The following is a 12,966-nucleotide window of genomic DNA, read 5'->3' as shown; positions in this document are numbered from 1 at the left end:
CAGGATAAATCTTGTGTATTCTTGCATCACCCATCTAGACAAGGGCACGCAACACAAATTCACTTGTTGGTTAGGACCCCGATACCCAAAACACCAACACATTTCCTTCAGCTTCTGCCACAAAGTGTCAGCCTTGACCAAAGCGATGAGTACCAAGTCTGGGCCACATTCCTGAATGCCATAAAAAAATGACTTCGCCATGACTATTGAGTTACCATCGTATGAGGATATGGTAGCTTCATAGCTCATGTGGATCTGCTTCGGGTCAGATAACCCATCATGCATTGACAGTGTTGGAGGTCTGTACAATGGTAGCCAAGGTGTAGCATGTAGTTCTGGTGTCAGCGGTGAAGCTTCATCATAGAGGAAGTCTTGAAAGTTGAATGCCTCATGACAAAGATTGTTGTCATGATTATGGCCCTCGTGATTCTGGTCCTTGTAGTTGTACTGATCTTCGTGCACTTTGATGTTGTGCATTTCTTTGGTTGCTTCTCTATCTTCTTTTGAAGCTCAGAGAGACGAAGTATCTTCTCCCTTCACTTTTCCATTTGCTGATGGATTGCTTCTAGGTCGTTGATCTCACGATCAAGCCCCTCGTCTTGTAGTTTTGGGCTAACGACTTTCCTCTTTTGGTTCCTTACCTCCTTGATGAGAGCTTCATCTCCTTAGTTGGGGTCCAAGGTCCTGAGGACAGAGCCAGTCGCCACTGCCTTCTTCGGCGACATGATGTAGGTTGTTGTGGTCATGGAATCACCGGAGGTGTGCTAATGTTGGTCACTTGTTTTCAATTGCTTCATGGCAAAAAAAACAAGGCAACAAAAGTTAATAAGTCTGGACCTTCGTACTTCCTTCTTCGAAGTGTTAGCTTGAGGACGAAGGTCTTTAAAGGGAGATGCAAACAAAACAATATTGAACAAGACGATAATGGACAATAAAGTATGAAACTCATCTCTTGAGCCTTTAACATTATTTATTCCATCTTCCTTCATATTATATAAGTTTATAAACATACCTTTGGCTTCTTTGCACAAGATAGCTCGAAGATACTTCGAAAGCTGAGCGAAATGAAGCTTAAGGCCCTGAAAAGGTGAATTTATGTAGGGCATTGTTCACCTAGGAAAGTTGAACAGCTTCGTAGGAAATTACAAACACGCCCACAAAGTTTGCACACATGATTTACAAATGATACAGGGACATCAATGTCTTTTCTCTTTTTTTTCTTGCTTCACAAGTCTTGGACTTCTTCTCCTTCATCGCTTTGCATCCGAGGCTTTTTTCATACCGAGGCTAACGACCTCGGCTCGCATCTTTGTTGCTTGCATGTATGGACGAAGCTTTTTATACACCGCTTCGGTCGAAGGCCAGCTTCGTCTGTCCTTCACTTTATACCTGAAACACATTTGTTTACTTCAAAGTAGAGGCGTCTTGAGGACCTTAGGCAAGATAGGCCCCCAACAAATATCATCTATAATATTTAATGTAATGGACATGAGCCTTATCTAGAACATTAGTACCAAGAGACCGTACGGGTAGAGTTGAATGTGGTACTAGGGCTATACCTTCGAGAGCCATCCTGCCACGGGGGAAGGGGCCACCCATATTCCTTAGTATGCTTAGATGAGTTAGAAGCTCTAATCCCACATGAAGGACCTCATGCCTCGATCATTGGTTTGGATCCTGAGGTTTGGGGTCTTATAGATCTGAGGCCTCGAGGTCCCTAAAGTGACTAGAAGAGCTCCATAGTTTTGGGGTGTTTCGAAGGTTGGAGAGGCCCAAAGCCAGCGTCTTGAAGGCTAGAGAGATCTCGAGGCTTTAGGGTGCCTAGGTCTTGCCTGTCCAGATGAGCGACGATGGCTGGGACAACCATAGAGGTTTGAGAGTAGGTTTTCAATGTGATGGACGTCTACTTTAGTTAGAGCTGAGGTAGGTCTCTAAGACCGAGAGCCTTAGGGGCATATTGTCAGTGTTAGTTGGATCCTCGACAATTTCTCCTATCGTGATCTTTAGAACATGTCTTGATATTGTCTAGGAGTACGATCTTTCTTGGACGTTGACAAACTTCTATTATATACTTTCTTTCTTAGTTTGTTTCTAGATCCACTAACATTAAATACATAGTTTTTATCACTAATGGATGTTGTACAATCATCTAATCATCTCCACTAGTAATCGCTCGCGGTGTTTTTCCCCAAGAATGCATGGTTCTTGTTGATGTAACGCTTTAATGATGTAGTAACATGATTTACTTAAAAAGTATTTGAACGTTATTCATTTAGGCGGACATGAGTGTCCATATATACAGAACTAAAATGTTTTGTGTTAGAAATTTAGTAGTTGAACTTGTATCACTGTTTTAATCGTGGTTTTACTTGCGCTCCTTTTGATTAAAAATGCAACGGGACAGATTAGAGGCATGTTTGGTTCACTACCTAGGTTGCCACATTTTGCCTAACTTTTTTGTCTAATGTTAGTTATTCAATTCGAACGACCAACCTTAGGTAAAGTGTGACACATTTAGCCATAAACCAAACAGCCCCTAAATGTGTTATAGAATTTGTTTGCTGTACCTAGTATTAGAGCCAGTAAAGCCAAAATAACAAAGAAAAAAAAGCAAATGAGAGAAAAAAAAATCTGTGAAAGGTCAAAGGAGACTGCAATGAGGGAGAAGGGAGGGCCGAGTCAGAGAAAACAAGTGCAACAACATCAGGACACAGACGGAACGGAGAACGGACGCAGCACTAACACCCAGCCCAACCCAACAGCAGCCAGCAACCTCGCAGGCTCGCACCACCACCTCGTCCGTCGCAGCATCAGGCCAGCAGCCGGCGGCGCCGGGCGCCGTCGTGAATTACCCCAGGACTTGTCCCCTCCAGCAAACGGAGCGTTCAGTAGAGCACGCCTCGGCGATATCGCGGCGACATCTGCTGCAGCCCGTGGAGCCCAACGAGAGCAGCATCAGCAGCAGCTCCCGATCGCTCCTGCTACCCACGGCCTCGCCCACGCCTGCGTGCGCAGCAGCAGAAGCAAAGGTGAGAGCTCTGCGCCCCCGTCCCAATCCCCCCGCCTCGATCTAACCTCACGCGCGGGGCTGCCGCGGCCGGCAATGGCGGACCGGCGCCAATGGCGGCCGCGTCACTTGCCAGCGCGGCCTCGGACTCACTATTTGGGAGCCGAGGAGCTGAATTCGGGTGCGGAAGCTTCGCTTTGGGGTCGGAATTGTGGTGACCTTGATTGGATCAGAGAAGGCGAGCTGGGGATTGGGGAGTTTGAGCTCTACACCCGTGTTGTGGCAGGGTTTGGTATTGCCGTGTAAGTTATGCTGCGGGTTCTTCATTCCCTTTGTTGTTTGATGTATAATGTACTCTTTGCTATCCCCATGAGTTCGAGTCTGAAAGTTTAAATTTCGTGTGAAACCCTAGATGTATTGTCTCTTTGATTGAGGTGATGTGGATTTGATCAGCAAACCTTGGGTTTGTGGAATTACATATATGATCTGAACTTTTTCAACAGTGTCTGTCCAAAATTTGGTCACTCTGGAGCTAAAATTTGGTCACTCTGGAGCTTGCGATTTGGGTTCTCTGTTTGGTGGATATTTGGAGATGTTTTTCTCGTTCGAAGTAAGATGGTTTTACAGGATCAGCCTTATCGAAGCTTTGTTCTGGCAGCAGGCCTATGTTGTCTTAGCATATGTTGGTGCAGCATTGCCTGGTCCCAAGTCCAGGTACAAGGAGGAGGGTTGCGTTAGGCGTGGCTAGTTAGCTATAAAAACTTAGCCACTCAAATGGAGATGAAACCCAATAGAAAACCGTTGGAGCGTAACCCTCTTAGAGATGTGGCATATCGGAACCTGGGTATGGTGTTAAATGGGCAAGGGCTGGGCCGCCACCCCCTTGGTGGCGTGCCGTGTCGTGATCTAGATGCGGTGTCATGTGAGCAAGGATCGGGTTGTCGTTTCCTTAGTGGCGCGCTACATTGGTGCCCGGGTGTAGTGACAAATGTGCAAGGGTCTTCGCATTTGTCTCAACGGGTGCGAGGGGTAAGGAAGATAGTTGAGCCGACTAGGATCTGTGTAGGTAGTTGGAGCGTAGGGTTCCTTATAGGTAAGATAAGAGAGTTAGTCGATGCAGGGAGCAGGAGGCGTGTTAATATCCTATCTGTCCAGGAGACAAAATGGAAGGGGCAAAAAGCGAAGGAGGTGGAGAACACTGGTTTCAAGTTTTGGTACTCAACAGTGGCAAATAAAAATAGAGTAAATATTCCTGATTGATAAGAACATAAGACCCTCAAGGATAGAGTGGTGGATGTCAAAAGGCAGGGAGATAGGATTATCCTAGTCAAACTAGTTTTGGGGATGTAGTCTTGAACATTATAAGTGCATGTCCCTCAGGTTGGTGTCAGTGAGAGCGAGAAGGGGAAATTCTGGGAAGACTTAGATGACATGGTTAGAGCAGTACCCACCAATGAGAAGCTTTTCATAGGAGGAGATCTCAATGGTCATGTAGGTTCAACAAATGCAGGTTATGAGTTGGCTCATGGAGGTTTCGGGTATGGTAGTAGGAATCAAGGAGAGGATATTTTGGACTTTGCTGTAGCCTACAACCTAGTGATAGCCAACACTTTCTTCAGAAATAGAGATTCTCATTTGGTGACTTTTAGCAGTGGCCATCATTCGAGCCAGATCGATTTCTTTCTCACAAGGAGAGAAGATAAACAATCATGTTTGGATTGTAAGGTGATGCCTGGAGAGGGTGTTGTGCCCCAACATAATCTTGTGGTGGCTGACTTCCGTTTTTGGATTCGTACTCATAGGGATGAATTAGCCAAAATTGCGAGGACAAAGTGGTGGAAATTCAAAGGGGTGACATCCGAAGTTTTTGGGAAAGAGTTTTTGTGGAGGGCGCTTGGTCCGAAGAAGACGCAAACAACATGTGTGTGAAGGTGGCAACTTGTATTAGTAAGGTGTCGTCAGAGGTGTTCGAAGTCACCAAAGAGAGCAGAGGTGAACCTAAAGATACTTGTGTAAGCAACGGGACTCTTAGGATGCGTTTGGTTGCAATGACGGGACGAGATGTGATGGGATGATCCCTCAAATAAGGTTGTTTGGTTCGGGTTAAAGGTTGGGACAGGACTATCCCACTGTTGTCCCTAGTTATCCCTCAAAATTGGAGGGACGAGAGAGGACGCCAGGGGACGTGTCATGGACCTTCGGTCCATGGGGATAGCTGTCTTCTCCGGCGAGGTTATACCCCTCTGCCGCAGGCTTGGTTCTAGGGTAGCAGCCCTAGGCGCTTGAGAGTCATTACAAGAGAGAGAGATTGGTTTGATAATATATTCCTTATTCCTTTGTCTCCTGCGTACTGGCCTATATATAGGCCACCGGTTGACCAACTAGGCAACCACTAATTAAGCAAGTGACTAATTGGAATTATCTCCCTACAATTTAGGTCTATTAATTTAGCCACCAAATCAGTCAATTTCCTTTGCCATGCCTTCCTTGCGCGCGCTTTCCTTTGCCATGCCTTCCTTGCACGCGCTTTCCTTTGCCATGCCTTCCTTGCGCGCGCTGCTGCCAGCGCCCGTGCCTTCCTTGCGCGCGCTGCTGCCAGCGCCCCCTGCGGCCTCTCGCTTTTGGCGCGCATAGGTGCGGCCCCACATGAGTGACCGCTCCCTATGATGCCCATGACATCTCCCCCTCCCTTGAGGACCAGCTCGTCCTCGAGCTGCCATAGACTTACCTGACACGAATTAAGGTTAAGCCTTTTACATCTCAGCTTACCTTTACTATTTAAGACGAAAATACAAAATAATTGTGGAACTAAAATATAAATTTGAACTGCAGCTATGTCCTCCTGTTCTCCTGGATCCCAAGGAAAGAGCTGAACTGCGGCCTTTATGTTGGATGAAAGGTGGAGGAGGAACCAGCCCGTTCTTATGTTGGGTCTGTCCAGCACCAAGGCAGGTGCCCGAATGAAGGAGACGGCCCTCTTTGGCCGTGCAGGGGGGCTGCATACCCAGATCTCGACTTCTGCAGGTGGTTCAAAAAGTATAAACGAGACCTGGTGGTTGGGCGCGCAGGCTGCGAGTTGCTGCAGCGATGAGCTGATCAGCAAGTGCAGCTTCCGCACCACCCGCCTAACAAGGAAGCCGCGCACTGCGGCTTGCAGGCGCACCACGGCCTGCTCATGTGATGACGGCCATGGGGTGGCCCTGGAGGCCACAACAAGGTGCTTCTCCCCACGAAGGGACTGTACCTGGCGGCGTGCCAGGAACCCTCGCGCTACCGTCTGAAGCCGCACCGCTGCTTGGAGTTCCTTCTCTGTCTTCTCCTTATAGCGGTGGAACATTACAACAAACTGATCCCACTGCTCTGCGAAGCGGCCAAAACTCTCTTTGAGCCGAGTGAATGCATCTAGAGTTGGAGAGGGCGGGTGGGAGGGCGTTGCGGCGGCTGATGGCGCGGCGGCTGGTGGTGGTGAGGGATGGGCGGCTGGTGGTGGTGAGGATAACCTGGAGCTGATACCAGGTGTCATGGACCTTCGGTCCATGGGGATAGCTGTCTTCTCCGGCGAGGTTATACCCCTCTGCCGCAGGCTTGGTTCTAGGGTAGCAGCCCTAGGCGCTTGAGAGTCATTACAAGAGAGAGAGATTGGTTTGATAATATATTCCTTATTCCTTTGTCTCCTGCGTACAGGCCTATATATAGGCCACCGGTTGACCAACTAGGCAACCACTAATTAAGCAAGTGACTAATTGGAATTATCTCCCTACAATTTAGGTCTATTAATTTAGCCACCAAATCAGTCACTTTCCTTTGCCATGCCTTCCTTGCGCGCGCTTTCCTTTGCCATGCCTTCCTTGCACGCGCTTTCCTTTGCCATGCCTTCCTTGCGCGCGCTGCTGCCAGCGCCCGTGCCTTCCTTGTGCGCGATGCTGCCAGCGCCCCCTGCGGCCTCTCGCTTTTGGCGCGCATAGGTGCGGCCCCACATGAGTGACCGCTCCCTATGATGCCCATGACAGGACGTCCCTGTCCTGGCTGTCCCACAACCAAACGCACCCATCTAAGGGTTGGGGATACATATTTATAGCCCTAAGGGCACTACACACTGCACTACACACTACTCTGCACTACACACTACTCTGCAGTATTAGAAATGCTGTTGTCCCTGCTGTCCTCTAGATGCTAAAGGAGGACAGTCAAAAAGCTCCTGCTGTCCTCTAGGCAGCAAAGGAGATGCTGCTGTCCTGCAGCATGCTGTCCTTCACAAGACCATGCGCTGTCTTCTAGTCTAAAGAACTGCAGCAAAGCACTATTGTCCTCTACCCAACCTGCTGTCCTTAAAGCACTAAAAAAACTACAGTAAAGACCAACAACAACAGATGATGTTGTCCTTCGCTGTCCTTAAAGCAGTCAAGAACTGCAGTAAAGACCACGAGACTTATTCCAACAATTTGGTGGTGGACTGAGGACGTTCAAAAGGCAATAAAGGAAAGAAAAAATGTTACAGGAGCTTGTTACATGACAGGAGCGCGGTCAACATAGAGAGGTATAAGGTGCCAAAGAAGACTGCAAAGCGAGCTATGAGTGAGGCAAAGAGTCGAGCCTATGATAATCTTTACCGAAGACCAAGTAGAAAGGAAGGGGAGAAGAATGACTATAAGATGACTAGGATCCGGGAAAGGAAGACGAGGGACCTCAACCAAGTTAAATGCATTAAGGATGAGATGGATCAACTCTTGGTGAAAGGACATGACATCAAACAAAGTTGACAGAAGTATTTTGACAATCTTTTCAATGCTAAGAATGAGAGTATGGACACCAAATTGGATGACTCCTTTGATGATTTAAATAGATGCTTTATACGCAGGATCCAAGAATCAGAGGTCAAAGAAGTTTTAAAGAGGATGAAAGGGGGCAAGGCGATGGGCGAATGGTATCCCAATAGATGTGTGGAAATGCCTTGGGGATATTGGTGTTTGGCTAACCAAGTTGTTCAACCATATTTTTCGATCAAACAAGATGCCCGATGAGTGGAGGAGGAGTACATTAGTTCCAATCTTCAAGAATAAGGGAGATATTCAAAGTTGTACCAAATATTGAGGGATTAAGCTCATGAGCCACACTGTGAAACTATGGGAGAGAGTTATTAAGCAGCGCCTAAGAGGAATGACATATCACCATGAACCAATTTGGATTCATGCCTGGAAGGTCAACCATGGAAGCAATTTTTTTAATAAGATAGGTCATGGAGCGGTATAAGGAGCAGAAGAAGGAATTGCAAATGTTTTTTATCGACTTGGAAAAGACCTATGATAAAATATCTAGGAATCTCATGTGGTGGGAATTGGATAAGCATAAAGTCCCAACAAAGTATGTTACACTCATCAAGGATATGGTGATACAAATGTTTTCCCGATTAACATAGGACTACATCAAGGTTCAACTTTGAGCCCTTATCTATTTGCCTTATTGATAGATGAGGTCACGTGGGATATATAAGGAATATCCCTTAGTGTATGCTTTTCACTGACGATGTAGTTCTAGTAGATGAAAGTCAGGACAGAGTAAATAGAAAGCTAGAGTTATGGCGTCAGATCCTATAGTCAAAATGATTTAAAATTAGCAGGATCAAAACCGAGTATATGAGATGTGACTTTGGTACTACAATTAGTGAGGATGGAGAATAAGCTTGGGAGGCCAGGTAGCACCAAAGAAGGACACCTTCTATTATTTGGGATTGATGCTACAGAGAGATGGTGATATTGATGATGTTAGCCATAGGATCAAAGCGGGGTGGATGAAATGCCATCAAGCATCGAGAGTTCTATGTGACAAGAGAGTGCCACAGAAGTTTAAAGGCAAGTTCTACAGGACAACAATTAGGCCTGCTATGTTATATGGGGTTGAGTGTTGGCCTACTAAGTGACGACATATCCAACAATTAAGTGTCGCAGAGATGCGTATGTTGCGTTGGATATGTGGGCACACAAGATTGGATCGAGTGAGAAACGATGACATACACGATTAGATAGGAGTAGCGCCAATTGAAGAAAAGCTTATTCAACACTGGTTGAGATGGTTTGAGCATGTCCACCGGAGACCCCCAGAGGCACCAGTGCACAGAAGCATCATAAGACGGGACAATAATGTGAAGAGAGGTATAGAACAACCAAACTTGACATGGGAGGAGGTAATTAAAAGGGACTTAAAGGAATGGTATATCCCAATGGAGTTGTGTTTGGATAGAAGTGCTTGGAAAGAAGCTATCCACGTGCCCGAACCGTGATTAGGCCTTTTCCCTTTTATTGCTCTCAAAAGCTTTTTCCCCTCCCCTTTCTCTTCCTTTCTCTTTTTGGTGACTTCTTGTTGGGTTTCAACTCTAGCCTACCCCAACTTGCTTGGGACTAAAATGCTATGTTGTTATTGTTGTTGTTGTAGACTCTGGATTGGAGTGTTCTTGGTTATGCCATAGTTCTGTTTGCCCCAGAAAACATCAGTTTGAGTTTTGTGCTGGTGTGAGTAAAGGTAGCTTGGTCTCATCAGGGAAATGTGCCCCCTTTTTTTTTGTTCTGTTTATTTTCAGTTTCAGAACTTCTCTCCTTTTAGTCTGGAGTTGACCTGAACATGCCATTTTTAATGGAATTAGTAGTGTGAGTTCCATTGTTTGCGGTTCATTTTCAAAATGAGTTTGATTCCATTCCTACATTTGTCCAATCTATTCTGGCCTGTATTGGATTGCAAGAATTTGTATCATTATGGGCTAATGCATCTTCGGTTTATGCATACATATGGGGTAGACTAATCCTAATTTCTGATTGCTTTTGTTAAAGTTTTTTTTATCCCACAGTCACCTCATATCTCAATCCCAATCCCGTCCACCAAATTTATGCCAAACACATCTTTAGTATTCTATTAGTTGGAGATACTGAATAACTGTTCTTGGGTAAGCCATTGTTTAGTGGTGGCATGTTTTTCCATGCTTTTGTTGTTACTTTACACTTTTCATGTTATATGTTTTTGATTGAGATATTTATTATTGCAGTGATTAACCATGATTGGCAGTATAGTATCAGATTCAGAGTTCTTCGTGGCATTCTACTCTGCAGCTCATTTGTAGATATATGGAATTCCTTCCCTGAGAAATGCCGTCCTCTACACCACCATCAGTACAACCCACACCAAGCCTTCAACCGTTACCATCTCCTGCAGTAAGCCAGAGTACTCGTATTGATGTTCGTGAGATCAAGTCCAAGATTTTTAAGACGATTGGGCCTGAACGAGCAAAGAAATACTTTCAGCACCTGGAAAGGTTCTTATCTTCAAAACTGAGCAAGAATGAATTTGAGAAGCTTTGTCTTGTTGCACTTGGCCGTGATAACCTCCCATTGCACAACCACCTTATCCGTTCCATCCTACATAATGCCAGTCGAGCTTGTGGCCCACCTGTAATTAATGATCCTAGGCTGGTCAGAGGTGCCACCACTTCTGGCCATGTGATTGTTCCTCCTGTCTGGGACAATGGTGGTCCGTTGAACCTAAATGTCAAAGAGAACAGACCATTAAGCAGAAGGGAAAATCTACTAACCCAAAAGCCATCACTGAATCATTGTGACGCTATTATGCTGGAGAATGGTGTTCATCATTTGAGTGATCTGAAGAGATGTACACAATTTCAAAACAGTGACCATGTGGAGCCACTTTTCAAGCGACCGCGAATGGAGAAGGAACCATTCAGTTTACATAATTCTCTGCAGAGCAATGGGTCTGCTAAGGCTTCAAGAGAAAACCTGGGACAAGAAATTATACACCAACCCGAAGGTCCAGTGCAAGCACCACTTGGCATTCAGTTACGTCCTGGCAATTTTGGTGTGGCCCGAATACCCCTTTCTTCTGTGAGTTCAAAGGATACCTCTGACACTTGTATCGAAGTTGGTGAACTCTGTGATACTTTGTCAGTGAAGAAGAGGTTGGACAAAATGGCAGGAGCATCTGGGTTGGAAGGGGTCTCGATAGAGTGTGCCAATTTGTTGAATAATGGCATTGATGTTTTCATGAAGCAGTTGATTGGATCTTGTGTTGAATTAGTTAGAGCAAGGTCTCGACATGGCAAACTAAGACATGATGCATTGAAGCAGCAGATGTGCCGAAAACTAATAAATGGTGTATCAGTACATACCCATGTTTCTGGGCAGAGTTCTATTATACCTCCAGAGACAAATTCCATCTCCATGCAGGACTTAAAGGCAGTGATAGAGTTAAACCCTTGTTTGCTTGGGATTAATGCATCACTGTTACTAGAAAAGATCAATTCATATGACTAGTTGGATGGAGCTAGTTGTATTCATCTCATCACAAGATCCTATGACCTTGATGGTCTGTCTTGTTTCATGGCTGTTGTAATCAGGCCATAATTTTACTGACGGGTAGTGGTGAAGGCAGGTGCATTCTGTGCAGTACCCTGATTGTTTTTCATCTCATCTCTGGTACAATCTTCCAGAATAAACAAATATCTGTATTTTCTGGGTGCAGTACTAAACTCATTTATTTCCTGCACCTAAGGACCACTATTGGGCTAAAGTGCTTCAGAGATAACTATGTTGCTGGACTCCAAACAAATTGAGCCATATCACAGATTTGATCTGTAAGTTTATCACAACTAATATGTGCTTGCACATTTCAACTTTTTTACATTTGTAGCATAGATACAGCTGTTGGTAGTTATTTATTTGCAGTCATTTTTGTTTCAATGTCACAAGAAATAGAAACTATTTATAAGGCATTTATCGAGGACTCTAGTAGTGTTGTTGTATGAGTATATTTTCAGCAGAACTGGTGATAACAAGGACTAAACTGACACTAGTCATGCCCAAATATTAAGATACTACAGTTGTTTCTCAAAGATAAACAGTGGAAACAACCTTTTGTAAGATAGTAACGTCTATTGAGCTCTTGGCCCTAATCATGGCAATAACACTTCACTGTTCATATTGTGGTATTTCTCACAGTATTTCAATGTAGTCATTTGCTGTCGCTGATACAAAGCAGTCCTATGGTCAAGGTTATTAAGGCGCCGCTCAAGCGAAGCTTAAGAGGTAAGGCGAGCTTGGACTCGTAAGGCGTCTTGTGGCCTTGCCCGAGAGTAAGGCGAGGCGCGGCGGCGCGCAGAGCGCTGGGAGAGGTGCGGCGGCGACACAGGGGAGGAGAGAGAGGAGAGCGGCTGAGGATGGCGGTGCGTAGGCTCCGGTAGAGGCGTGGGGGAGAGGGAGAGAGAGGAGAGCTGCGCTGGCGGGTGAGAGAGGAGAGCAGCTGGTTAGGTTTGACCTAAAACTAGTGTGTTAGGCTGGGTTGAGAGCTTTATTCTTTTTCTTTTTTTTTCTGTCTTTGTCTTCATATTGTGAGAAATACCACAATATGAACAGTGAAGTGTTATTGCCATGATTAGGGCCAAGAGCTCAATAGACGTTACTATCTTACAAAAGGCTATATTTTACTGTACTGGCATGTGTCTTGCATCATTTGCAGTTTGAATGAATAAATTGTTCCTTACTAGAATGAATACATGCTTAATTGGCCATTATTCTGTAGTATCACTGCTCACCAATGGGATATAAAAAACTCGGCCAGGGTGGGAATGACCACCCTCTCGGCATTATATTAAGAAGAGACTGAAACAATGGTCTCGGCTGAGAAAATTCCCGAACCCCATCAATAACGGGCCGACGTCAACCGTCCACTTAGCAACAACCCAACTGGAGGGTGGCACACATGACATCGTAACCCGAAAGCAAATTCCCGAACCCCATCAATAACGGGCCGACGTCAACCGTCCACTTAGCAACAACCCAACTGGAGGGTGGCGCACATGACATCGTAACTCGAAAGCGGATGTGGCACATCGAAGGAATTTTTTTAACCAAGCTGGAAAATTCGCCCCCGAGGGGAATCGAACCCGGGTCTTGGAGGTGCTA

The 12,966-nt window shown here is 45.5% G+C and overlaps 1 protein-coding gene across 8 annotated transcripts in view; it reads left to right on the top strand.

Moving 5' to 3' along the window:
- The first annotated feature begins 2,662 nt into the window (after positions 1-2,662).
- The window catches only part of LOC100272667 (uncharacterized), a 35,879-nt gene continuing 25,575 nt past the window's right edge, over positions 2,663-12,966 (top strand). For 2 of the 8 annotated variants that reach the window (XM_035965321.1, XM_020548370.3), the window contains exons 1-3: positions 2,663-3,029; positions 10,041-11,437; positions 11,528-11,639. In XM_035965321.1, the coding sequence (XP_035821214.1) occupies positions 10,141-11,319 (1,179 nt within the window). In that variant the 5' untranslated portion in view covers positions 2,663-3,029; positions 10,041-10,140 and the 3' untranslated portion in view covers positions 11,320-11,437; positions 11,528-11,639. Of the gene's footprint in view, positions 3,310-10,040; positions 11,640-12,966 lie in introns of all 8 variants that reach the window. The other 6 variants (XM_020548368.3, XM_020548369.3, XM_020548367.3 and 3 more) reach the window with 5 other exon arrangements.

Source organism: Zea mays, chromosome 2 (assembly GCF_902167145.1).
Source record: "Zea mays cultivar B73 chromosome 2, Zm-B73-REFERENCE-NAM-5.0, whole genome shotgun sequence".
NCBI classification, from domain to species: Eukaryota; Viridiplantae; Streptophyta; class Magnoliopsida; order Poales; family Poaceae; genus Zea; species Zea mays.
The sequence above is the reverse complement of the archived record's forward strand: the minus strand, read 5'-3'. Positions and strand labels throughout refer to the sequence as shown.